General features: G+C 36.1%; 1 protein-coding gene across 1 annotated transcript; it reads right to left on the bottom strand.

The window, feature by feature from the left end:
• Positions 1-1,039: 1,039 nt before the first annotated feature.
• Positions 1,040-27,276, bottom strand: PLSCR5 (phospholipid scramblase family member 5). The gene is made up of 8 exons (XM_027061646.2): positions 27,048-27,276; positions 22,143-22,306; positions 17,105-17,147; positions 15,650-15,870; positions 13,274-13,435; positions 10,985-11,146; positions 8,085-8,168; positions 1,040-8,003 (listed from the first exon to the last, which is right to left on the bottom strand). The coding sequence occupies exons 1-7, from the start codon at positions 27,058-27,060 to the stop codon at positions 8,130-8,132; spliced, it is 804 nt and encodes a 267-aa protein (XP_026917447.2). The 5' UTR covers positions 27,061-27,276; the 3' UTR covers positions 1,040-8,003; positions 8,085-8,129.
• Between the last annotated feature and the right edge of the window lie 680 nt (positions 27,277-27,956).

Genomic DNA, 27,956 nt, shown 5'->3' with positions numbered 1-27,956 from the left:
CACTAAAATACAATTTAAATGTTTTTTTCAAATAGTTTTTTTTTTCAGGTTTACCCATTACTTACTTAATCTATCATATAGATTAGTAATACAGGTATCCACAAAGATGACCCCAGACATGCACTGTCAATGGATGAAAGATTTTAAGTTGTGTATATGTTGCTTTCCTAAACAGAGATAGCACAGTGATGAAAATACTACTTACTGAGATCTTAGGGGGATGAGAAATTTTCTCTCTTAGGTTTCTGAATTCCCTATGTATTTAAAAAATTCTCCTTTTGCCATTTCTTGTCCACTCATATTCTCATCATAAAAGGTAGACAAAAAGTTAACAACACTGTGAAACTTGCAAGTTACTTAACCTTCCTGAGCATTGATTTCCCTAACTGTGCTTTTGGGTTTATAATAATCCTTTTGTTGTTGCACTGCAGTTGAATGAGAATTGTATGTGAGAAGTGTAGCACAATATCTACAACATGCTCATTAATGTTAACTTTTACATTATGAAACAAATCATTTCATCATGTTTAGTTATGTTCAAAATAACCAAGTTTTCATATTTTATTTTTTTAATTTTGAAAATTTAATATTAAAAAAAATTTTTTTTAGAGGCAGCAGGCATGAGTTGGGGAGATAGGCAGAGAGACAGAGAGAAAGAAAGAGAATCTTAAGCAGGCTCTGTGCTCAGTAGAGCCTGAAATGGGGCTCAATCCCATCACTCTGGGATCATGACCTGAGCTGAAGTTAAGAGTTGGATGCTTGACCAATCGAGCCACCCAGGTGCCCACAAATTTTCATATTTAAAATCTCTTACATTTCTATTGTAATTGATTGTTAAAAACTTGACATTTATAATTAAATGCAAAATTCCAAGAAATGCATTTTCAATTTTTTTATAATAATATTTGGCAAATAAGATACTGGCTCATTCAACAAAATCTAGTATGATTATCTCCTTTTCTTTAACAAAATTTTAGTTACTTCATTTTTTATCTTTAAAATAGATCATAGATTTCTTAAATTATATAACTTAAATTTGTGATGCCTCATTGAACACCTACACAGTTGGATAAACTACAACACAGGTCACTAGATACAATGCTCACATGTTTTTATGACAAAAAATGTCGTAGCATAAGAAATAAACGAAATCCATTTGCATTTAGAGAATTTTTATTAAAAAGGCTTTTTCTTTTTGAGATAGTTCCAAACCAAAATGTTGGAAGAAAAAAATAAAAGTTTAAATGAAGGAAAAATTGCTGAACTTGATAACTCAAAATCTCAAAATATTGTCAACAATAGTTTCTTTTCCCCATAACTTTAACAATTAAAGAGACTATGTCAGAACTGTTAAAATAAGAGTAAGTTGTGAAGTATTAATATTTTATATTATTTCCTATGTTCACATTTTGATAGCAAACAACAAATCTAAAAGAAATGTATATAAGCCTCAATGAATTAGTATTTTAGTGAACTGCTACATATGCTGCTGGGCTAGACTCTGATTCTTCATATCATCGATCAAAACCCCTCTTTTGTAGGGAAATTTGGGTGACTTGTCTAATGAGTGTTAATTCCTTTCCTCCAGGATATTATGGATAAGGAAGGATATTAAAAAGTGTGTGTGTGTGTGTGTGTGTGTGTGTGTGTGTGTTGTGTGTGTGCGCGTGTGTTTTTTTTTTTTTCAGTACCTGTTGTTTCACCCAGACTCCGTTTGAGTTCAGTCTAGTTTGTAAATAATTTTCAAAGCCTATAGAGGATGCTTTGGTCCAGTATAGACAAGATGCATCCAGGAGAAGCTATTTTTTGAATCATGATGTAGCACTACTATTGGAGGAACACCTATGGTGCAGCTGAGGGGAGAAGGGTGGCCTCATTGCTCAGAAGAGTCTAAATTCATTAGGTGCATCCTGAACTCATGGGGCCTCTTCATTCTTGGTGATAATTACAGTGTTTCTCACTTCTGTGTCTTGTGCTGTGCTCTTGGCTTGGCATTTTTTTTTTTCCTTTTTTAAGTAGACTCCACACCCGGTGTGGGGCTCAAACTCACAACCCCGAGATCAAGAGTTACATACATGCTCCTCCCACTGAGCCAGCCAGGCAGTTTGCTCTTGGCTTGGAATGTTCTCCTAGGTGTACACTTCTGCCTTTGACCCCACCTGGCCGGGAGGACACACATAGACTCATCTCATGACTTGTTATCCTCTCTCTAAGGGCTCTAATCTGTCACGCTAAATGTATTGACTGTCTCCTCTTTTTGTGCCTGGACATACGTTCTTTAATGTTCTTTAACACTGTAGTATTGTATGGGTTATGGTGAGTGGTATGGGACTGGGGCTGCACAGAGATGGGCTTTTCCTTGAGTTCTTGATATCCCTTACATCTCTTATCCAATCAAGTGCCCAGTTTTGTTAATTCCTCTTAACATATTTAATTCCTCTTCCATACCTTACCTTGCAAGACTCTATATGATCTAGCCCTGACCACTTTTCTTACTGCAACTCATGCCTCCCTCTCTCTTGTTTATTATACCTCATTTGCACAGGCTTCCTGTGTTTCTCAAGCTTGCCAGCAGGCTCTTGACTTGGAGAGTCAGGTGAGCCTGGAACTCACTTTTCCATCAACTACGAACTCTGTTTTTCCATATATTCTAATGAATTGCTGCTGCCTTTTCCCCTTTCTCTGCTCAAATGCAAAGGAACAGCAGCTCCATTTTTCTCGATTTATTTATTCTCAAGTACTTTTCTTCATGAAAAGAAAAATGATTGTTCATCATAGCAATGGGTAACAATCAAAACCAGTATTAAACTTGTTTAATCAGTGATTGATTACAAAAGTGCACACATGTATGAAAGAAATTCAGTAACATTCTCTGCAATCTACTTTTGAAAAATCAGTAATCAGCCGTAGCTGTACTCCAGTGAACATCTCTGACAGTCAGCCAGTCAGAAACTGTCTTACTTTGGTAAGTTAGTTTCCATAGCTAAAGTCAACACTCTAGCTTCTACACTTCTCACTTTTCCAAAAACCCTGTGCAAGCTTTCTCCTTTGCTTATAAACTATGTCTTACAAACTCAGCTCTCCCTTGCCTGAGTAAGCAATAAATTCAACTTATTGTTTTAGATATTGAGGGATGGACTCTTGATCAGTATTTATGATCACCTATGATAACGTGATATTTTTTGTTACCTGTTGGTTAATGTCCATCTGTATTAAAATACAAGTTCCAAGAGGGCAAGCACCCTGTTGCTTTGTTCACTGCTGGAACATCATACTGACAGAGATGCCTTGTACATAATACCAATGTCCTAAATATTTGGTGAATGCATCTTTAGAGTAGGAATTGTTGCCACTTAGCATAATGTCTCCACTGCCTAATATAGTGCCTAGTACATAGAAGGAATTCCAGAAGATACTAGTTAAATAAATTAATGAATAAACTCATGGACAGTACATGTTTTAGAATATTTTTTAGGCATGTCCTTGAAGTGAACCAATGATTATTTAGATCTCTGTGTGTCCATATAGGTCTTTTGTACTCATCTCTCTCTTCAGAAATATACTAGATGAAAAGATGCCCACTTGCCTCTTTGACATCTTCGTCTGGAAAACTTAAAGGAATTATAAAATCAGTATGTTTGAAACTGAACCCATGCTTTTTATCCCTAAACCAGATCATCCTCTAATTTTCTATCAGTACATTTACTGATAGGCTGGGAATTCCCTTTCTCCCTCAAATCTTGATTTTCAGTCCAGCATCAAGTAATGGTGATTTTATTCCTTAATGGATCTCGAATCTGCTCACTTCTCTTCCTTTGCATGAGTGCCACATGTCCAAGCTACCATTAACTGCACCTAAGCTACTAATTGGTCAATGAACATCCTTTCCTATACTCTTACCAATCTAAACTTTAATTATAGTTAACTCTCTTCTTATAAACTTTTATGAGATGCTTTGCTGATGAGACAAAGTCTAGAATCTTTAACATGGCCACAGGCCCTATTCATCCCATCTCATACCATATTCCACCTCACTGTCTGAACTCTAGTTACTGGCCTTCTTTATGTCACATGAGATTGTCATGTCTTCATCCTCCCCCATCACAGAGCTCAGCCAAACACATTCCTCCTTCTGCTCCACTTATTGTTCATATATTAAATCTACAGTTACTCCCTCACAACCTGACCAAGCCAAATACCTCTGCCGAACTTGGCACCTTGTCCATCTCCTATAAACACTTGTAGTTAAAGTCTAACCTTGATGTGTGTCATTATTGGATTAATAAGGATCTCTTGGAACTCTAAGCTCCACCAAAGTGGGGGATACAGTATTTTTGGCATACTGGAGAGAGTCAATAAATATTTATTAACTTAAGGAAAGAATGAATGAATAAATGGGAGGCATTTGAATTTGGTCAAATCTTTCCTAGTACATCTCAGAATAAACAGGGATGGAGCCTGTGTTCTGAGAGTGTAGTGGGGCCAAGAAGAGTCAGTAAACCAGAAAACTGTGATGTACAGGGGATCTTACTCATTCTAGAGCTATATGCTTTTTACTGAATATTTTACTGAAAAGTGAGAGAGTCTCGCTCACCTCTCATGAACTCCTGTTTGGTGGGAAAGAAAAAAGAAAAGTAGATCACAGAAGACATGTAAAGATTAATTTCACCTGTAGTAAGGAAGAGGAGAAAGGATGGATCTTAATTTGTTGTAGTGTGCAATTCAGGAGCAAAGTACTACAGGTTTTTGTTTAATATAGCCAACTTTAAAATAAGTGCTATATTCTAAGAAGGAGTTTTATCTTTCGGGAGTGTCCATTAGAAGTAGGTGTTTTACCAGTCAGAGCGGCAAAAATTAACCACTCAGGAAATGTAGAGAACCCTCTTGCACTGTTGGTGGGAATGCAAACTGGTGCAGTCACTCTGGAAAACAGTGTGGAGATTCCTTAGAAAATTAAAAATAGAACTATCCTATGACCCAGCAATAGCACTACTAGGAATTTATCCAAAGGATACAGCAGTGTTGATTCATAGGGGCACATGTTCATAGCATGTTAAAGCTCAATGTTTATAGCAGCGCTTTCAACAATAGCCAAATTATGGAAAGAGCCTAAATGTCCATCCACTGATGAATGGATAAAGAAGATGTGGTTTATACATACAATGGAATACTACTTGGCAATGAGAAAGAATGAAATCTGGCCATTTGCAGCAATGTGGATGGAACTGGAAGGTATTATGCTAAGTGAAATAAGTCAGTCAGAGAAAGACAGATATCGTATGCTTTCACTCATATGTGGAACTTGAGAAACTTAACAGAAGACTTTGGGGGAAGGGAAGGGGAAAAATAGTTACAAACTGAGGGAGAGAGGCAAACCATAGAGACTCTTAAATACAGAAAACATACTGAGGGTTGATGGGGGATGAGGGAGAGGGAAATGGCTGATGGGCATTGAGGAGGGTACTTGTTGGGATGAGCTCTGGGTGTTGTATGTAAGTGATGAATCATGGGAATCTACCCCCAAAACCTAGAGCACACTGTATACACTGTATGTTAGCCAACTTAACAATAAATTATATTTAAAAAAAAGAGCAAAAATAATGCACAGCCACCAGCTCATAAAAAAAAGTAGGTGTTTTAAACTTTTTACTAGTTTTAGGGTTCATTTAAATAATTTTTTAAATCGAAATGTTGGTCATATTAAAATGTAGTATTTTTAAGTAGTATTTTTCTCCCATTTTTCCCACCATGAGAATCTCAAATGCTGCTGTTGTGACACCAAGTTAGAAAGTATTCCACTCTAGAAATCAAAAGTACAAGACATACAAGAAGAAAATATGAAGCAGGTACACCTTGAAGGAGGAAATTTGGGACATGGAGCAGAACGGGGAGAGGAAAAGATAGAATCACAGGCAGTCTTCCACATACTGCCTGATATTCCTGTGTTTTTACTTCCTTTTGTTCCTCGACCAGGAATTCATAGGAAGCACATGCCTAATATGTGATAAGCCCTCAGAAAATGCTAACAACTTTTCTACATTTTATTAGTTAATAAGCATCTGCTTTAAAAATGCCACTTCCTGGGGCTCCTGGGTGTCTCTGTCAGTTAAGCGTCTGACTTCAGTTCAGGTCATGATCTCACAGTTCCTGAGTTCAGGCCCCACGTAGAGCTCTGTGCTAACAGCTCAGCCTGGAGCCTGCTTCAGATTCTGTGTCTACCCTGCTCTCTCTGCCCCTTCCCTGCTCGCACCCTGTCACTCAAAAAATAAATAATAAAAAAAATTAAAATGCCACTTCCTTTAGCTGGTTGTGAATGACTGACCATAAGTCACACACACGTCAGTTAGAATAGACAAAGGGGAAAAGGAGGAAACACTGAGGTCCCCCTAACTGTCACCGTAGCTCTGCAAAGTGGCAAATGGGAAAGTGAGAAGGTTCAGAAAGACTACAGGAGAGATGTGAAGATACATAGCTACCACACAGCAGAGCTAGACTGAAGACAATGTCTCACACACAGGACTGTCGTTTGCTTCTGTGACTGTACTGTTCCCAACATGCAGGTCACACCCGTTACACTGAAAGAATGGATGGGGCCACTGGGAGAAAGATTGGGTATGATGTGGAAGCACGGTTCTATTTTTGGTGGTCAATGCTTAAACTATTCTGCCCCACTAATCCATTTTTTATGGTTTGCTGAGGCATGCCAACAGAGAGGGCACTCAAAAAGGTGATTCTTTTCCTTTTCATCTTAATACAACCTAGAACCCTTACCCCAGAACCTAGCACTAAATTGCTATTTGTGGGCTATCTTGGGAATTTAACTAACACATTCAACAGTATTTCTAGATGATAGATTCTTAATCCCAAGTAATTAACTTAGTTTACAGATGCTTGGAACATAGTTCCTCTACCAAGTAGAGGATTGCTTGGAGTTGGTCTAAACACCTTTGTCAGTAGTTAAAAATTTGGGTAGTATTTGTATAATTCTAAAGTATTTGTATAATTTGGGTAGTATTTATATAATTTCAGATGGCTACATGGTGCTTTGCTTAAAACAAGTTTGTTTCCTCATTTTGAAAAGGGAGGAACTATCGTCATTCCTAAAAAAAGATTCTAAAAGCTTCTTGTGTGGGCTTTGGGAAAGAGTGGGTAACTAGATGTAGTTACCTAGAGGACTCCGAAATGTTAAAATAGAAGGCATTAATTAACTGAATTAACTATGTGCCCTGACTTCTGCATTTGCCGCATGTATTAAGGTTTTATTTATTTATTTTTCTTTGCTTATTTTTAAGTAAGTCCTGGAATTGTGCTTTTTTTTCAGAGCCCTAGATTCCTTTTCTGACTGAACTTTCACTGTAATAGATAAATTTCCTGCTCTACACTACTGCTTTTACTAACTTAGAAGTCTGTTTATATGCTTGTTTAAATCTCTGGTGTGGGTATGTGTTTACACCATGCTTTGGTTTGTAAATTTTAGCTTCCTTCTGGAAATATTAGCTTCTTACCACTAGAACAAATTGATTTCATCTATCTTCCTCCTCATCTTTAAACATATTATTTATCCAACTTTTAGCCTTTCTGATATAAGGTAAAAATATCTCACTACAATAAGGTTAATAAACAAAGTCAAAGACTACTTAATGAAAAAATATTTTGGAAAGCCAGTCCTTTTGATTAGTAACCAGCCTTAGTACCAGAAAAACTTCAAAGTGCTCTCTAAACATTGAATTTTCATCAGTGATGCTGCAAGCCTTAGTTCTCATCTTTCATGCTTACCCATGCAACAACTTCAAAAGGATTAAAAAGAAAGAATGACAATCTCTCAAAGCAATCCTGCGCTCAGGCCAGTAAGGCCAGTAATCTTTTCTTTAGCTAACATGCATTTACAACCAGATAATTGCTTCATTACATTATGCTTTAATAAATGTAATAATTAACATTTGTTACAAAAAAAGCAAATATTGCAAACCATTGAGAAATGAAATCCAGAGCCCAAGGGATTTCTAGAAGAAAATGAAAAAGAGTTAGACAGCGTCAAATATAGACATCTTCAAAGGGAAAGAGATCATTTAAACTTTACTTACTGAAACATGTTCTTGCATACTTGATCGTTTTTGTCATCTCGCTTGTTATAATCCAGCTAGTGAATGTTCAAAGAACATAAAATCCTACAAATAAATAAACTGAGTATGAGTGAGTTTACAAAAAGGCGACAATTGAGATCAGGAGTCTCACAGGTAAGCTTTGATTATATAAAGCAATTACGTTTCCCAGTGGTGTTTTAGCAACATGAGATTCATCAGTAAGAGGAAAGTCAAAACGTTTTAAGCTTCATGACACTTACATGTCTAGTTTTCAGAGTACAAGTTACTTGGAAATCTTATTGGAATCAGCAGGGTATCATCAGTCAAAATCTTAGGTGATCAAGACAGTGCAGACTTCGACCGCAGGACGTTCTCTGTCAGTGCGGGATGTTGTAATAGACACTGACCTTTGAACAAGTATTAGATGTATCCTCATGGACTGTGTGGTTAGCAAGCAGGTAGTCATCTGAGGAAGTACTGAAAACTCTACCAGAGGGAACTTAGAAATGGTAATTAGGGCTGTGGGTTGTGGAGTGGTAGCCTCAAACCAGAGAAGACCGAAAATTAGATAGTACTTGCGAATTTTGCTGTTTGGATCAGGGAGTTCTCATACCAGCTACTTTCTGATGGTCTCTCTCTCAACACAAGGTAATGAAATGGACACAGTATTTAAAAATAAAAACATGCCTGGGTGGCTCAGTTGGTTAAGCATCCGACTTCAGCTCAGGTCATGATCTCATAGTTCGTGAGTTTGAGCCCCACATCTGGCTCTGTGCTGACAGCTCAGAGCCTAGAGCCTGGTTCAGATTCTAGTCTCCCTCTCTCTTTGCCCCTCCCCTGCTTGCACTCTGTCTCTTTAACTCTTTCAAAAATAAATAAAAATATTTTAAAAAATGTTAAAAATTAAAAACACAATTCTTCCTGTCCAATTATATGTAGAAGTAAGTAATTTATCTTGTATCTATGTAATTACCTAATACATGTCAGAAATTGTTTTAAAAGCTATATTGGCCAAAAAAAAGTGCAAATGTTTTATATTATGGTAAAAAGGAAAAGAAAGAACTGGATGGGGCCATTAGATATTCTCAGTAAGTAGGTTTTTCCCTGAGACAATGGAGTTAAAAAGTTATCTTTTCAGGTGATTGGGGTGTCATCTGGATCAGAGCTTCTCCAATTCATAGCGCATAGTGAATTATTGACAGTACATTTTACTGTTTGTCTGTTAAATGATATAAGTGGGTAGGGCAGATTAAAGATGATCTGGTTTTTATTTTTTAAACATTTTTTAAATGTGCATTTTTATTTTGAAAGAGAGAAAGAGCATGAGCAGGGGAGGGGCAGAGAAAGAAGACAGAGAATCCCAAGGAGACTCCACATTGTCAGCACAGAGCCTGATGCAGGGCTTGAACTCAGGAATCGTGAGATCATGACCTGCGCTGAAATCAGGAGTCAGATGCTTAACTGACTGAGCCACCCAGGCACCCTAAAATGATCTGTTTTTTAATATAAACATTAAGTGTGGAGCTTAATCAGAGAGGCCAAATTAAGGTTTTGGGGAGAGGGTGTGTATGTGTGTGTCTTCTGTTTGTCTTTGGAAAAAACGGAGTAGATAGAGCCATTTTTTCCCCCCACAGCAGCCCACATTAAAATATCCATAAGATTTAGGATCCTAAAACCCTGAAGGACAACAAAATATGAAATGAAGAATGTAGGTTTATTTTAAAATTCCATGGGTTTTTGTGAGAGCATTGACAATGGTAAGCAGTGAGGGAGATATTAGAGGAAAAATTGGGACAGGAGATGGGCAACCATCTGGCGTAGGTGTTACTTGACTTCTGTTTTCTATCACCAATCTCCACACCAGGAAGAAAATATTTTTGATAAAATTATAAGTTGGAAAGAAAGGACAAAGATGTAATATCTTTGTAATAATGGAAGCTGATAAATATTAACCCCTCCCTCTGAATTCATGTATCCATGTTCATGTTCGAAGGGAAGAAAACTACTTTTCACATTCTGAGTGTCACTTAGTTCATTGTTAAACAATGAAACGGCCCTGAACTTTACCCAGGATCAATAATGTGATATTTACATATTTTTTCAGTGAAAATGAAAATGAGCCAAAAATCTAAATTGAAATGGAAAGAGAATGGATAACTAAGTTTTTGAAGAAATGCTGAGTAGCACATGACAGGGCACTGCTTCTTGTTTTTTTTAATCTTTTTAATGTTTGTTTATTTTTGGGAGAGAAAGACAGAACATGAGCAGGCAAGGGGCAGAGACAGGGAGATAGAGAATCCGAAGCCGGCTCCACACTCTGAGCTGTCAGCACAGAGCCCTACGTGGGGCTCGAACTCAGGAACAGCAAGATCATGACCTGAGCCAAAGTTGGAAGTTTAACCAACTGAGCCACCCAGGTGCCCCGACAGGGCACCAATTCTTGACGAAGACCGTGTATGAGGGTCAGCGGAGAAAGGCTGTCTATTAGAAATGCAGGCTCCTAAATTCTGACTTCTGAATTGGTCCCAACCTAGCCTTCTATGCATAAACCTCTGTGGGATAAATGTGGTGCTGTGTAAAATGAGATTGGCTCTGTAGTGATTAATGAGAAAAGGGTGAGAAATAAATCACTCCTATGCTTTTAAGACCATACTTACAGGGGCGCCTGGGTGGCTCAGTTGGTCGAGTGTCAGACTCTTGATTTTGGCTCAGGTCATGATCCCAGGGTTGTGGGATCGAGTCCTGTGTTGGGCTCTGCACTGAGCATGGAGCCTGCTTAAGATTCTCTCTCTCACTCTCTCTCTCTCTCTCTCTCTCTCTCTCTCTCTGCCCTTCTCCTCTGCTTGTACACGCTGTCTCTGTCTAAAATAAAAAATAAATTAAAAAAAGAGCATACTTACAAAGAGAAAACAAGCACCAATCATTGCTGCTTTGACTGTCACATCTAGATCTGCGGGAACATGAATTCCGAAGTTGTCAGCATTGGTAAAGACATCATTTACAAATCCTGACCAGTACTTTGAAATCTTCCCAATTGTAAGTTTTTCATTAATGGTCTTCACCTTTGAAAAGAAAATAAGAGATGTTAAACCTGAAGGTGAAATGGATGGCTTTACATATCTTAGTATGTTTGCTTCGAGAGAGATGCGAATTATTTTATTAGTCATCTGTAAATGACAGTTCCATGTCATTCATTCCGTTATATAAGCATAAGTTTGGAGATTTAACTTTCCAGTTTACTCTTCAGGAATTTTGCCTTTTTGACAGTTTTTTGATTCATCATAATTCCTTTATTTTTTCTTGCTTTTTGTATGCAGATTGAGAAAATAATAGCAATAAATAATTAAGGCCAGACTACCACAAGATGGCAGCAGGTACATAGTCTCAATTACATGGTCTAACCTTGAAGGTAATTCCATTACCTGAAGTCTAGATTTTAAACCTGAATTCTTCAACAACAACAACAACAACAACAACAACAACAACAAAAGGAAGAAAAAGCAAAAGAAAATATTTTTGAGAAATATTGGAGAAACAATTTTTAGAAGAAATTCGTTTCTAAGTACAATTTGTAAACTTTAAATTTTTATTGTTAAGATTATAGAATTACTAACATATTTAAACATTATCAGCTATTGCTTAATCTCATTTTTATATTATACTCCAAAATTTACTAGGTCTTTCTTTTATAACTAAACCTAAGTCCTATTTTCACTAAAAAAGAAAAAAAATCCTCTGGACAAATGTAGCACAGGAAATTCAGATTAATTTGACATCAAAAATCTATAGTCCTTCACAGCTAGAAGAAATCTACAGTTAAACTTTATCAACTATTCATTTGTTTGCCCTGTTTCTCATTCAAAGGCTGAAAGGATTCAATATAAATTGTTACTTTATGTATAGTGGGAAAAGATAGAAATGGAGAAGGTTACTTAGGACATCGATATACCTTTACTAAAACTTTTTATTTCTCAATCATAGGACATATTTTTATCTTTTAGTCTTAGGAAAGCATGCCAAGTCTTTTTGGAGTGGGGTAGAGTTACAACAGTTTGCTTTGTAAAATTTCCATCACATTCTCGGTAAATAGTGTTCGCTAAAGTTCCTCAAACTGAATGTCCCAGGTGGGCTATATATGAATGTATGAATGAAGGAAGGGATGAATAATAAATAGACACTTTAAATGAGCTCTCCTTTGCCTAAAAGATATTTCCAGGAATAGTAGTTAACATAGTTCTTATTGTTACAATTGAATGTACAACTACCTATTGTTTTTTAACATTGAGTTAAAATGTTAAACATTTAACTGTTTATGTTTATGTAAGTGTAGATTGTTTTGTAAAATGAACTTAGCAAGTCTTATGATCATAGCTTTTAAATTAGTGATGTGTTCTCAAATGTGGATCTTGAGAAACTTAACAGTAGACCATAGGGGAAGAGTAGGGGGAAAAAGTTACAGAGAGGGAGGTAGGCAAATCATAAGATCTCTTAAATACACACTGAGGGTTGATGGGAGGTGGGGGAGAGGGGAAAGTGGGTGATGGGCATTGAGGAAGGCACTTGTTGGAACGAGCACTGGATGTTGTATGGAAGCCAATTTGACAAAAAATTATATTAAAAAATAAATTAGTGATTTTTAATGGAGTGTACTTCTTAGATGAGATCTGAAGTAGGATATGTTACCACCAGAGCTAGAAGAAAAGATGATCTAATTTAAGGTGATTCTAAGCTAATATATATTTACTTTATACCATGGGTGCTGTAATTCCACATAAATCAAAAAAGTTTTAGTGTGTTATTTTTATTATTATTTTTAAGTTTATTTATTTTTGAGAGAAAGAGACAGTACGAGCTGGGGAAGGGCAGAGAGAGAGAGGGGCTCAAATTCGGGAACTGTGAGATTCTGACCTGATTCTTAACCAACTGAGCCCCCCCCCCCAGGTGCTCCTTAGTATGCTTTAAAAACAAAAACAAAAACAAAAACAAAAACAAAAAACCTTGAACTTAGTATATCTGAAATTATGAGTTCTTACTGGCACGCATAATATGGGCTTATTACATTATTTCACAAATATATTATTTTCTAAATTTATTTCAGAGATATCCCATGATTTGAATATTTTAACATTGAATTCTGTTGCAAGCCATGAGGACCTACGTGAAAACCTCCTTCACTCTGTCAACCGTACCTCAAAATCCACATCGCCAAAACAGCCACATGTTGCACAAGGACCAACAATTTTCAAAATATCTTCTTTGTTTGCATTTTGGATTGTGAATTTAGGCAGAAAGGGGTCCCACTTCTGTGCAACATAACCAACTATAGTACCAGGAGGGGCTTGGATTTCTAACTGCAAGAAGAGATAATAATAAAATAAGATTTTCCTACAGTTATTGTATTTTAATTTTACAAGTCGCTTTCCTTCTAAACAGTAACTTTTATGAAATTATTTTTGTATTCTACAAAATATTCTAAATATCTGCTTCTAAGGAAGCACGGCAGTGGATTTTTTTCATATTTTATAGAAACAAAGATATTCACTATACAGGTATTTGCTTGGCATTACTCACTAAAAATTCATGTCTTTCTTTGATCTTACTTCCCTGAAGAGAACCTCTCCCAGAACGGTCTTCTGACCCTGGGACACTGTCTTCTTTGGCATTTTGTTCCGGGTGTGGCGGTTGGCCAGGCACTGTTTCCTGTGTCTTCCACTGCCTCTAATGTGTTGCCACAACACACATCTATTTGTAACCCTCACTTACCAGTTGTTAACTATTCATGATTGTTTGCCCTTCAGGCTGTCAGCTTCCAGCTTCTCTGGGTTCAATTAAAAACAAATGCTTCTTGTGAAGTTACAGTTTTACACACCAATTTGATTGCTGTTTCACTTTTTCCAAAGTGTGAGAGACTTGTAATTGCATTTTTAGGCTTTACTTTAGTGCTGTACCCCATTACTTTCATTTCCTAAATTTCCTTACTTTTCATCATGTTGTATTTCAACATGTTTATATGGTCAAACCAAGTCAGACCAAGTTGTGAAATAAGCCAGAGGTGGGTGAAAATAGTGACAATTGTTTGCTTTTAAATCCAATCCACTCCTTATAATCTGTTTTCCTTTTGTCTTTTTTTTTTATTATTTATTAAGTTCATAGTCATACGTGTGTATCTGTAGTGCTCTTGGATCAACAAAGGTGGTTTCAATAAGAGTGCCTAGAATTACAGGGATTTGACTTGTCAAATCGCTAAATTGTACACCTGAAGCTAATGTAACATTGTATGTCAACTACACTTAAATTAAAAACAAACAAACAAAAAAAACACTGAAAAGGCAGAATTATATAGATTTGTTCTGGGATCACTTTCAAAATAATTGGCTTGATTCTGAGCAAATCTTTAAAAAATTGTTAAGCGGTATCAGATACATCTTGTTTTTAATTTATGTGACATTGGACTACTATGAAATAAAACATCAATTATCAGAAACATTCATCAGAAACATCAGAAACATTCAAATGGATATATTATATTATACTGACTATACCATCTTAAAGCATATTAGATCTTAAATATCCTTAGTAGGAGGATGAAAATTCTTGGACACCAAATGAGTACCTTAGCCACTTTATCACTTAGTCAAGTAATTGCCTATAACAATTGGAGGATTAGCTTCAGTATATACTCCAGAAACTTCCCTACTTAACCCCAATTCATATTAATATTTTTTTTCTCATCTTGCTAAGTAGAGTACTTATACATAGGTGCACAGTAGAGAAACTTGGGCTTGAATAAGTATACCTGGATCAAGCCCCATTCATGATATTTCCTGGATGTGTGATCGTAGGTAAGTTACCTCCACTCTCTAAGCCCTAGTTACCTCAATTGCTAAATATGGAGAGTAAAATCTATTCTTTCTAGCTCATAGAGATGTTATGATATCAAAGACATTAGAATAAGTAAAGGTTCCTTATCAACTTAACTGCATTATGTCAGTGGAAGTTATTATAGATCTACTAGATAATGATGAAAATCTATTATATATTAAAATAAAATAATGAAATGATTCCCTTCAGAACAATAGCATAGTCTTGCCAAGGTTTAAAGTTTGTCATAAATGGATGAATGGAATGTGAGATTCTGTACTAAAACTGATACCTAACCAAGAGAACACCTTGGAAGATTTTAGTATTACTTAGTACTTCCCGAACTTTGCTCCAGTTAGAGAAGACAAAGGGTAGATTTACTTAATGGTGGAACTCATAGGTATTCCAGTTATGTGGCTAACACAGAGATTCAGGAGGATGTGTCCCATTTACATGATACATGAGCTGTCTGCCAATTAACAAAACGAAAGCCACCACAGTTTTTGGTTGGGAAAAAAACAAAAACAAAAACGAAACAAAACAAAAAACTAGTGAATCACCATCCTTAAGCTGTTTGGATCCTAAAGGAGCAACTGATAGGGGAATGGCCTTATAGCTCCAGATGAATGCCATTTGTTAAATAAATAATTGCCAACCTTTTCAAACGTAGAAAAATAAAAGTACACCCAGAGCCAATGACTAACCTCTTGCAGGTAGCAAGGGCACCAGCAGCTATTACACCTCAAGGGCCTGTTTACTGTAATCACCTCCCGACCTGAGTTATCCATGACCTTCAGAGTGCAAGCTCGAAGTGTGGAACAGAAAGTACGATTGAAGCAGATGCTTTCTTCCACTGCAAAGTAAATTCTTTGTCCCAAACTGTTTTTAATCTCATATTTGTTGGAGGTCTCAGTGCCAAGTATCACTAAGGGAACAAAAAAACCAAAAAACCAAAAAAAAAAAAACCAGTCATCAAAACAGTGCTATTGCCTAGTATCAAATCTTTCAATAAGTAAAAGGGGTAGTGTTATTAAAAGAAAACAGTAGCTAATTATTAAGTATGGGGTATCTTCTTCACCCAAATCTACTTCCATGCTCTAAAATTTGAGGACTTAGCTATGGAAATCAAAGTAAACTCAGAGCAAAGCTGTGTGATGATTACATTTTGATTCCAGATATAGGACCTACTGGGCACATGTAGTTCCACATTTCAACTAAGGAAGCAAGGCTGTAAAGAATGGAATCCTCAAATAATTCTAACACTGCTGTGGAATTTACGGGATGACTCACAGCATAGTAATGATTTTGTTTAAAATCTATTTCACAGTGTATCTATGGCCGCGGGCTATCCTGCTACCTATATATTACGATTTTGACATATTTTAGATGTTAAGGAAAAAAATAATTAATTGGAATTCAGTCAGTCATCGAAAATCTATGTACTGTTAAATAACATGCCATTTGATGAATCACCGGTGAAATGATAAAACATCAAATTTTGTTTGATGGGTTTTTGTTATTTACTCACTTATCATTTTCAAGTTTTTATTTAAATTCCAATTAGTTAACATATAGTGTAATATTAGTTTCAAGAGTAGAATGGGTTTTTGTTATTTAGTCTCAAACTTGATTTCCATTTATGAAATTATTAAGAAAATATAAATTATTACCAAACATGGAAATGATAAAATCTTTTGTTATTTTAAGATAAAAATTGCTAGATTCCTGATAAAATATTATCAAAGACTCGGAGAGTTCATGCTTTTAGGTGTACCTATATCAGACTAACAATTTACTTCAAATGTTTATTTTAAAAGACCTACTGATCTTTTTTAAAAAAAATTTAATGTTTATTAATTTTTGAGAGACTGAGAGGGGGAGGAGCAGAGACAGAGGAAGACACAGAATCTGAAACAGACTCCAGGCAACAAGCTGTCAGTACAGAGCCTGACCCGGGGCTCAAACTCACAAACTGTGACATCATGAAGTTGGAAGCTTAACCAACTGAGCCACCCAGGCACCCTGACCTACTGATCTTTTTGATCTACCTTTATCCTCAGTTTAACATTATTGTTTAGAAGATATTTAAATATAACAAAATTTCTGAAGCCTAAAATATTTTTAACCGTTTTAATAAGTATAGAATATAATATACTTACTTCCAAGAAGCTCCACCTGCTGGTGTATAATTATCAGGTCTAACTGTTAAAGAATGACATAAAGGAAACAAAAGGTATTACATCACACTTTGAAAACCTTTGGAGATATTACTATTAATTTGCTTATCACATGACATTCATTAATTTCCATGTTCTTTACTGGGGAAATGGTTGAAAACAGCTCACATTTTATAATGAAAAAGAAGATACATTTTTTAATTCAAGTAAAAATTTTTAAAAAAATACAAGAACCCTGAAAATTCCAAGGCAGAAATGCCAAGAATCAGAATAAGAACCGTGGTTAACTCTGTGTTCTCCTGTGATAAAGTGCTAATAGAGTAACTCTTGGAAACAACACTTGGAGAATATTTTAAAACAGTCTCTGAACAATGATGCCTAAAAGGTTTCAAAACTCATTTTTTTAAAGGAAATGAAACAAAACATCAATGACCCCCGAATGCCTGGCCTTTCCTCTCCACCCTGCCTAACTTCTCTTTCACTCTCAACTCATTCCTCATAGCGATAAAATGTCTTTGTTAAAGCTGAGAGAGGTTATTTTATAAATTATTCTCACTCACACCTTCCTTTGGATTAGAAAACACGAACAAATCCTGCTGATGCCAACAAAATACCCATTTAAGCAGAATAAGTTATGCCACTAACAGCTAATATAAGGAAAGTTGCTTTATGTAATTAAAAATGAAGTTAACTTACAGAGATAAAAATGGCCACAGATAGTTGAGAATGACTATATTAAAAAGTATACAATGCAGATTTTTAAAGGAAATATTCAAATATGTTGTGAGAATGAATTTTCACTAAGGTAGACTCGTGAACCCTGAAGACCATTGTCTTTTCTAACACTTTCTTTTCTATTTCACCTCTAAATTATCTTCACTTTATTTTCCCTTCACATTAATAAACTCACTGGTAATGCTTGAGCTGAAACAGTCATTAGTAATATTGGGTATTGATTGGGCATCACAAGTCCGGAAAATTTGACATTACATTATTTCCTTCATTCTCCTTGTATATCCTGAGGTACAGGCAAAACTAAATGTCCTCTATTTAAATTTTATTATTGGTAAAAGAGTGCATGGGTCCTCTTTTTTTAAGGTTCACAAAAAATCTTTTCCATAAACAATTTATGATTTAAGATATTATAAAACCTATTTTCAGAATTATGGCAATTTTTAAATATTAGAATCAGTCTTTCATAGAGTACTATTGTTAGTTCTGTTCTCTTCTTTTGAGAAAAATGGAGGGTTGAAAGAAAAGTCACAAAGGATATCCACAGTTATTTAGCGGTGGATCCATTAGAGGTAAGTTAGGGATGAAGAAAATTATGGGGGCAAGACTAAGATTTGAATTTAGGAACTTTAATGTTGGTGCCATGGATCAAGTTTTAGTCTTGAAATTTAGAGACTATCAATTGAGATCCATTCCACATTGGAAGGGTAAATTGTACCTCTCTGCTTTCTAATAGTAGCAGTTGTTTATTTAATGGCTACCGTGAGGTAGTCCTTGTGGTAGATACTTTGACATAGTGTATGATGTAATCCTCACAAAAACTTAGAGACATAGGCATCATTACATTTATCTTGTGAAGAAACAATCCCAGAGAGATTAAGCAGTTTGCCCAGGATCACAGAGCTTGTAAATGGTTGGGCTAGGACTTGAACCTAGATTGATTGTACTGCCACCAGTTTTGACATGCTTTCTACTCTGTTGTATTGGCATCACTAAACAAGTGTTAGGAACTGGGATAAACAATTCTTAAGTGATACTGTGGAACTTCTGAATACCTTTCCTTCCTATTTTCTCTACCCTTACACCCACCGCAGCCTCTGTAATAACATTTGATTTGATCTGTCTCTGTGGGCAATACCCCTGGATTTGAGGGTCTTGTTTTGTTCTTGCAGTTTCCTTCAAGTAGTGCTAGGCCACTTACACACTGTGCTCCAAATGAGCCCTTACCACTCTTTGCTATTATTTGATGGACCAGGAATCTTGGAAACTTTAAACAGATTGGATCACATATTTAGGTGTCAGGGCCAGTAAAGCACTCAAGTAGGAAAGCCATAGGATAGAAATCAAACGACAGCCTTGGATATATAGCTTAAGAATAAATTCTTATGTATAACTTATCAGGTTTACAAGTATTCCACTTAGTATACATACTTCCAAATAAATAGGATCTATACATGTGTCTTTGTAGACTTAACTCACTACTCTTACCTATAGGCAACTAAATTATAATAATTATCCTTTGTTTTGACACTAATAGTATAAAATGATATTACCTATTAGAACGTGTTAATCCAGAGAGATAATCTGTTTGTTTTATATTTAGGTTTAACTCTACATGAACAACATCAATGCATACACATACATCCATACATGTATACACATGTGTACATGTGTATATATGCATTATATATTTACATACATACCTGAAAATTTATTTTCAAACTGTTAATGGAAAAAAGATTTTCATTAGTCATTGGATGGACTTGATTAAAGGAGAATAGATGTGTTTTTAAATTTTTACTGTGATTTTTTTTTAATTTAGAAGGATTTCTTGTATTTTCCTGTTTATTGAAGAATGTACTATTTTCAAATGTTCATGATTTTATTCAGTTCTTACAGTTCTCAGAAAAAATTTACCACACAAAAATTCATTTATATATATCTCTTGCAGACTTGTGGTATAAAACATTTAAAATGCTCATTTACCCTGTTTAAGTACACTGCTTTAACGCGAGTAAGTGTTCTTTTAGTGTAAAGTGAATAAGTTATATTTCCCTTTGAAGTAAGATATTTGCCAATTTGTGGCATATTTTTATTTTCTGAAATAGATCACCAAAGGTATAGGTATGGAAAATCGACTTCATTTTAGAACTGAAGCCAATGGGCTCATATCTCTATTTATGGAATGTAAAAAAAAATGTATTCATGTCAAGCATCTGGCTCCGGGTGTGTCATCATTCATGGATGGAAGAAGAATATGTGATGACCATATGTGATCATCAAACCTCAGCCCTCTGGCACTGGTATATCACTTTTATACTTGGCAAAACCTTGTCTGACAACATTCCCAAACAGCTTGCAGCAGTTAATCAACTCTAGTCAGCTATTACAGCTGATCCTTTCTGCAGATGGAAAATGGTAGGTTAGCTTTTCCAGCTCTTTTCCACATCTCCCTGAGCTCTCCAGTCTCTGTAGTACATTTGTCTGCCAGTGGGTTTCTGGAGAAGGCATCTGCAATTATAAACATTTTCCCAGGAACATATGCTGCATGCAGCTTAAACCCTATCAGGCATAACAGAAATCTCTTGTACCTTAAGGGAATTAACACAGAGATTTGATTTTGATAAAGGAGATAGACTTTATGGTTTGAAAGAATGCCAAACAAGCTGAAAATTGCAGCAGATGTGCTGACATCTCAATATCAGTGTATTTCCGATCTTCTGTGGGATAAAGTACAAAAGCAACAATAATATATAAAAGTATAATTGTCCTTTGTATGCCACATAATTCAGAGGATGGTATTTCTTGATTGATTTATTATAGGGCTTTAATCACCGCTTACCCTCCAATGACTATGTCTAATAGTAATATGATCTTGTAAGCACATCGGCCTAAAGATGCAACAGTATCAAAGACAATGATGTTAACTTGGTAACTTGCTTTCCCTTGGATTTATAGTCATCTTTTGAGATTCAGTTGAGGACCCTGAATTCTTAGATCGTTATGGAAGTCTCTCCTGAGTACTTAGATCCTTAACGGCTTTCTCTGCTCTATGCACCTGTACACATTACAACTGTGTGCTTATATGGCTTTAGTACATCACCTTGCACTTCTTGTCAACACTTCTTGCATGCCAATTAGATTACAGAGTGTTTGGGTGAGAGGGACTAGGTTTTATGCTTTTTACATGTCTCGATTATAGCAAGTACTCAATAAATATTCTTTAATTAAATAGCTGTAGGTGACTAGACATGTTAGGCAATTCCTTGAGGATACATTTGCTTATACCTTGAGCAATGAGCAGAAGGAGGATAAATGTGCTAAACAGCTCCATCAAAAATGTTTAGTGTCATCACTCTGCCAAATAAATAAGAAAAATAGAAGTGGAAATAAAAGAGAATGAATTTCTTTCCAAATAATAGAAACAATTTTTTTTCATAATTTCATGATTTATAATGCTTTTCTCACTTCAACACATCATTTGTTGAAGTCCTTCAACCTTGGTTGATGATGAGGGAGCATAAGGCAAGCTGAGAGCAAAGTACAAGCTAGCACCTCCACTCCCACATGGAATATGTGTGATACTCCTCGGACACTCCTGGCTGCCCAAGAACAAAGGAAAGGGCTTTAAGTGCTTGCCATGATGATGTGAGAAACGAAGGCAAATAAAAATTAAATTCCCTTACTGCCTACAGCCCATTGGCAAGTCCTTGAAACCGGCAGAGTGACCTAGGAGCTCAGCTGCCTCGATGATGACACTTTGCTGGGGGCAAAAGGGAATCTTGACTTAACATTATCCTGCCCCCCCCCCCCCCATCCTGTAAATCTACTTTAACATCTAAAAATCCCTTTGGAAACTTCCTTTGTCTCAGCTTCCCCAAGATGTATGCTGGCAATCATATTCCAAGCTTATGGCCCCCTGATATACGCCTGAAGGGTCTCATGACTGAGGTTTTACTAAATGGTAATAAATGGTGTTTTCCCAATAGGGGCCTGGAAACCTGGCTTCCAAAATTCCTTAGTGATTTACTCTATCCCTAACCCCCTCCCAACTGGAAGGTATATAATTAGTTACCCATCACAACCCCAGTGCAGCTCTTTCTGCCCAGGGGTCCTGTCCCCGTGCTTTAATAAGATCACTTTTTTGCACCAAAGAAGTCTTCAAGAATTCTTTCTTGGCCGTCAGCTCCGAACCCCCATCACCCCAAAACCCCATCAGTTGAAAAGCAAGAAACCAAGTTTGTATTCATTTTAAGGGGCAAACGTGTGTAGAAATAGAAAAAAATACCTGGCTTAAATATTCTAGCCCAGGAGGAAGACTGCCTGGCCGAGGGAGAGCTGGCTGCCACACTTGGTTCTCCGGGTGGGGATGTGAGAGGTGAAAGCTGCGGTCAGGGGCTGAAGCTCCAGGAAGAAAGCCAGGCAGACCTCTACTTCTTTGGTCCTGTGCGTCTGCAAGAGAATGAAAATCTCAGCCCATATTTAAATTTAGGCCATTTCTTTCATTTTTCTCATAGTATCTGTGACTTCTGAATTCAGAGGACCAATGATCTCCTGCCTTCTCTACTGCCTTTCCTGCATTTTCCCTATTCACCGTTGCGGTAACTTACCCCCTAAACCAGAGGAAAAGGAGTGCGGAAGATTGCTAGTAGTGGTTGTGAGAAAAATGGTGGATAATTTGGGCGGAATAAATGATTTCCAAATATATATATATATATTTAATGTTTATTTTTGAGACAGAGAGAGACATAGCATGAACGGGGGAGGGGCAGAGAGAGAGGAAGACACAGAATCTGAAGCAGACTACAGGCTCCGAGCTGTCAGCACAGAGCCCGAGGCGCCTCGAACTCAAGGGCCGTGAGATCGTGACCTGAGCCGAAGTCGGACGCTTAACAGACTGAGGCACCCAGGTGCCCCTAAAAATATATTTTTTGGAGGCACATGAAACGTCTGCTCAAAAAGCTGCAAAATTATAAACTCCAAAGTGAAACGGTAAAAGGAACTAGATATTCTCTACTCCTAAAAGGATAAACTTAGACATAAGTTTTGAATCATAATTCTGAGTTTCAAGGCATAGTCTCCCTTCCCTAAATATTATGAGGGTACCTTGTAATTGCTGAGGCTGTTTTATCGCTTTTTATCAATCCTACTGCTATTGCAAAGTTTGCTTCAGGTGCTTATTCTTTCCGCTGTACCGGAACCACGTGGAGGGCTTGTTCAAACACAAATTCCTGGGCCCCTTTCTGGAGTTTCTGATTTCAGGAGTTGGGGGTGGGGCTGAGGCTTGAATTTGCATTTCTATTTCCAGATGAACTAATGCTGCCCCCTGACCATATACTTTGAGAACTAGTGGTTTAATTCTATATACTATGAGAACACACAAATCTAATTGATGAGCTTAAGGGTAGTATAATATCTAATGGAGCTTTGGTTTCTCAGTACTTTGTAATAAAGCACCCCAAAATTTTTGATAGTGTGAATGCCTTTGTAAGCTTACCCGGTATTACAAAAGATAAAATATGGAATTCTTTAATGTTTGGCTTTGATTTTTTTAGAGAATCACCTGTTTTCTATATTATTGCCAGGTGAAAATGTTACTATTTTACTTATCTGTTAGCTTCAAATTTAGAGATTTGCTGCATTAGTCAGGAGCCTGTGTATTATTATGTATAAGCCCTAATGCATGAAAAAGTCTTCTTTTTAAAAAAAATATAAATTATAGCTTTTCTAGTATCATTTTTCCTTTTTCTCTTCACATGACTGCCATTTATATTACTCCCTAATTAGATACCATTTTTTTCCCAAAGATTATCAGAGATTTTACTCCTCGTCTTTATGAATCCATAAATTATTGGAGTTCTCACACCTGCATTCATTTAGTCTGACAACACTATGCTGTCTTAGATTGAACATAGGTGTGGATCAAGATTCATGATAGTTATTTTCAAAAATTAGAGGGACCGTTATGAAAACAAATTATTGTCACTATTCTAAAGACATATGAATGGGAAGGACAAAGGAAAATTGTCCTGGTTTACTGTAAGGAAGAAATTTATAACAGCTGCACGCAGATTTGGATAAGTACCCTCACTATACATAAAGTTGGAGTGACATCTATATAATTCTCAGATTAGAATGACCTTCCTTCAGCACTGATACCAAATTCATGCAAGTTGTATGTATGTGGGGGTATAGTTTTCAGAATCCTTTAAGTCTCTAAAAAATAAATTTGAAGAAAGGACTAAGTTTCCTTTGGAGAAAGTAAGTTCTCCACTATTAAGAGAATTCAAGCATAGCATGAATGAGTTCTTGGAGAGGGATTAAAAACAAACAAACAAAAACTGGTGAAGGAACATGGACATCCAGTGGATGGTCCTTTAAACATTTACATAAACTTTGTAGTAATGATAGGCTCATTAAGGTTGTGTATACATGTGGTGTTAATGAGGAACAGTTGCCAGGTGATTCATGTATTTATTTAACCTTCAGGTTGGAAGAATGGATCAAGATAGGTATTTAAGTTTGTACATTGAGAATTTGGACATTGAGAATTTGGGCATGTTTAGGGTTAGGATCATGTGGAAACAAACTTGTCATTTGGCCTCATTAAACTAGAGGTCCATATCAATGATATATAGCAGTTTGCTTCCCACGGGATTCAACCTGAACTTCTCCCCTCTGGGCATACAAAAAACATACAGGCAAAAGTATTCCTTTTGCTCTTGAGAAGGTGGTCTAAGTGGTACCTCAAGCAGTAAAGTGGGAGGAACACCGTGTAACACCATGTCAGATTTGGGAGAGGAGAGAATGGCCAATCAATAGCAACCGGAAATAGTAACACGGGAACAAACAATCCTTTCTTGGGTTTGGTGCCAAAAGCACTGTTGTCATTGGCTTTCAGAGAAAAGTAGAGGCAAAACTGTGATGTAGGGAAAACTAGTTCGTAATGATAAAATTGCAGAGAGAAGTTCAACCTGGATGTGGAGGTGTAGGACTATGGCTAGAAAGGGAACTTTATGAAGTGCCAGAAATGTTCTATATCTTAATTTTGTTGGTGGTTACAAGTGCTCTTTAAAAAATCATGAACCTGGGGCACCTGGGTGGCTCAGTCGGGTGAGCTTCTGACTCTGGATCTCAGCTCAGGTCTTGATCTCATAGTCGGGAGTTTAACCCATAAGGCTCCATACATAAGGCTCTACTACTTAATAGTGGAGAACTTTTAAGTACATAAAAAAATAATGTACTTCAGTTTGGTGCTCTTTATGCACATATATAAGGATCAATTTTTTAAGTGTGTTTAATGTTTACTTATTTTTGAGAGAGAGAGAGGGAGAGCTAGGGATGGGGCAGAGAGAGAAGGAAACAGAAGATCTGAGTGCTGATCCATGCTGTCAGTGCGAAGCCCGATGCAGGGCTCGAACTCACAAACCGTGAGATCATGACCTGAGCCAAAGTGGGACGTTTAACCGATTGAGCCACCCAGGCGTTCCTGTCTACCAAAATGTTTTAAGTAAATAATGATGATAATCTGTCTTGCCCTCTCAAACCAGATTTCTGATTCAAAAGGAAGCTTCCTTTTCATTTCTTTTAAATAGAATAGAGTCTCTGACAGATGTTTTGCCCACTTCATGTGCTATTTGAAATAGGTTGCAGGAGTATTGGGTTTCCATCTGTAAATTTGCCTCTAAGTTTAGTGGTGAGTCTTTATCATTACTGAACATCCTGCTTTTTTGGTAGATTAATCATATTTTGATCTTACTATTGCTTTCCAGTCACAAGTTTCTTCAAAGTCTCAGACCACCAGATAAAGAAGGAACTCCTTTGAATTTCTATCTGGCTTTGAATTTCTATCTACTCTTTTAAAAATGTATAACTAGCTTATAAATATTTCACGTACTCTGCAACTCTTTACCTTACAGGCTACTGTTGTTGCTGTAACTCTTATAAAGTGATGAAGTGTTTTGGATTAAGTGTTTGTGTCAGTCTTCGGTGAAAGAAAAGACTTGTCAAGAGTTTTTTTTTTTTTAGTTCGTCTTCAAGTATAAAAATGAGGCACACATATTAAAATTCATGATTTTGTTGTTTCATGTCTATATTTTACAATTTGTTTGAGCTTTCCTTGTGATACTCAGGGACTGGTGTACATTAAATGTTGAAGAAAAACGAAAAGATTATCTCCTCTGTTCCATATTAAATAGCATCCAAAAGTGTATTTTGATGAAGAAAGCAAATGAGCAATACATGTTTCTTTGAATGCTTCATTAATTTAATTTCGGATATTTTAAATTGGTGTACTCTCTTATCCTATTTGTGATTAGGTTAAAAGGTTTCTGCCAATTATACTAATTTAGCTTCATGCTAAAACTTTTTATTATAGGCTAGAGTTTAATGGTTTGTTCTGATAATGGAATGAATACACATCATAATTTCAATTTTTATATAACTTCACAAGTGTTTTCAGTGAGACCGAAACTCATTACTTACAACAAATCCCTCTCTCTTGTCTTTTGAGAAGGTATTTAAAGTAAAACAGCACTTAGGATATTTATGCACTTTTAGGAACTTGAGAAAATTCCCAGCTCCCCCTACAAAATCCTTAATTAATCTGCTTATTTAAATTAGTTATTTTCTGTTTGCTTTTTTATATATAATTTACTATCAAAGAAGTTTTGAAAGATTTTTGCTCAGAAATGATTACTTTTAGTCCATTAAATTTATTAGAATTTACCACTACACATATTGAATTCTTTAAAATAAATGGGTATATCACACATTTTAAACAACAAATAGGAAATTTAAAAATATTGAACTGTACTTTAACACTTCTTAACTTCTGTGTGAAAAGTTTTCTTCAAATCCCTTTAAACTTGGAATATCAGCCTGTCTTTGTGTTTGGCATTAAATACTGCCCTTCTGAATTCTGCTATGCAGCTTTTCTTATTAAATCACTATGTTTATATTCATGATAACTAAAACATTGTTTATATCTTAACTTTTACATTCAATCAGGTAGTTTTTATTATTTTTTTAAATTTTAATGGAACATGCTCCTTGAAGTTAAAAATTCCAGTGTTCAAAAGGGATAAGTGACAGGTTTTAAAGTATCAATCTCACTGATTGTAACATCCCTGCAACTGCATATTTTTAGTCATAAATAAGGAAACATTTATTAACTGGCTCGATTTACTCTTACCTTTACAGGCCATGAGGATGTCTGAGTCACTTCTTCAAAGGCAGCCAGGTTAAAAGAAAGGCTTTTCCTGTTGCATCGAGAAGAAAAAACACAGCATGCATAAAACTTCAGAAGGTGTCTGTCTACTTCACGTCAGCTTACAAATAACAGAGAAAGGGAGTGTCTTAGTTTCCAGAGTGATGTATTGAATCACTTTGGACAACAGGGGGAGACGAAGATATCACCAAAGGTAAACACTACTCAGAAACCATCATATCTCTTGGTGGCTGAAGGAACAATTTAAACATAGTAAAAACCGTAAAGGAAGACTCATTTTAAGAGTCTTGTTTTCAAGACTCTTTCAAGTTTCTTTCCTTTTTTTAAAAATTTCTTGGAATATATACCTTTGCATTCACTATTATGTCAGAAACATTCTATGTTTCTAGTTTCTAGAAATCGTCTGTGCCAGAGTTTATGATTCATTTTTCTATCCTGTGTTAACTTCCTAAGAGTTCTAAACATAATATTTCATATTTTGGAAATGTTTGAACTTCAATATATTTTTCTCTTGGGATTTTTTTCACACTCTCTCCCCCCAAAAGCAAATAAGCAGGAAGTAGATTATTCCTTACTATTTATGTAATAAATAAATCTGTATTTTCATTTCTAATTGAATTTGACGAATCAGAGGTATTTGAAAATGCAAGCCCTCAATAACCTTGCAAAGTTAATGGGAACACACAGGTGATATTTAACAGTATTGCATACTGAGGGGGAAAAGAAAGCACTGTAACCTTGCATAGACAGCTCATCTTTCTAAATGCAGGTGACCAAGTGACCATGGAGATTTTGCTCCCCAAGTTAAATCCCCTGGATGGCATGAATTGCAAAGGTTGAATTTGCAAGATATACTGCATTATAAGTAACACT

Source organism: Acinonyx jubatus, chromosome C2 (genome assembly GCF_027475565.1).
Source record: "Acinonyx jubatus isolate Ajub_Pintada_27869175 chromosome C2, VMU_Ajub_asm_v1.0, whole genome shotgun sequence".
Taxonomy (NCBI): Eukaryota; Metazoa; Chordata; class Mammalia; order Carnivora; family Felidae; genus Acinonyx; species Acinonyx jubatus.
This window is presented reverse-complemented; position numbering and strand designations above follow the sequence as displayed.

Excerpts from the sequence above, each read along its gene's own strand:
- PLSCR5 (XM_027061646.2), bottom strand. Across the intron at positions 11,147-13,273 it reads TTGGCGATGTGGATTTTGAG|GTGAAGACCATTAATGAAAA; the intron begins GTACGGTTGACA and ends TTCTTTTCAAAG. Across the intron at positions 8,169-10,984 it reads TTGGTGCTTGTTTTCTCTTT|GATTTTATGTTCTTTGAACA; the intron begins GTAAGTATGCTC and ends ATTTATTTGTAG.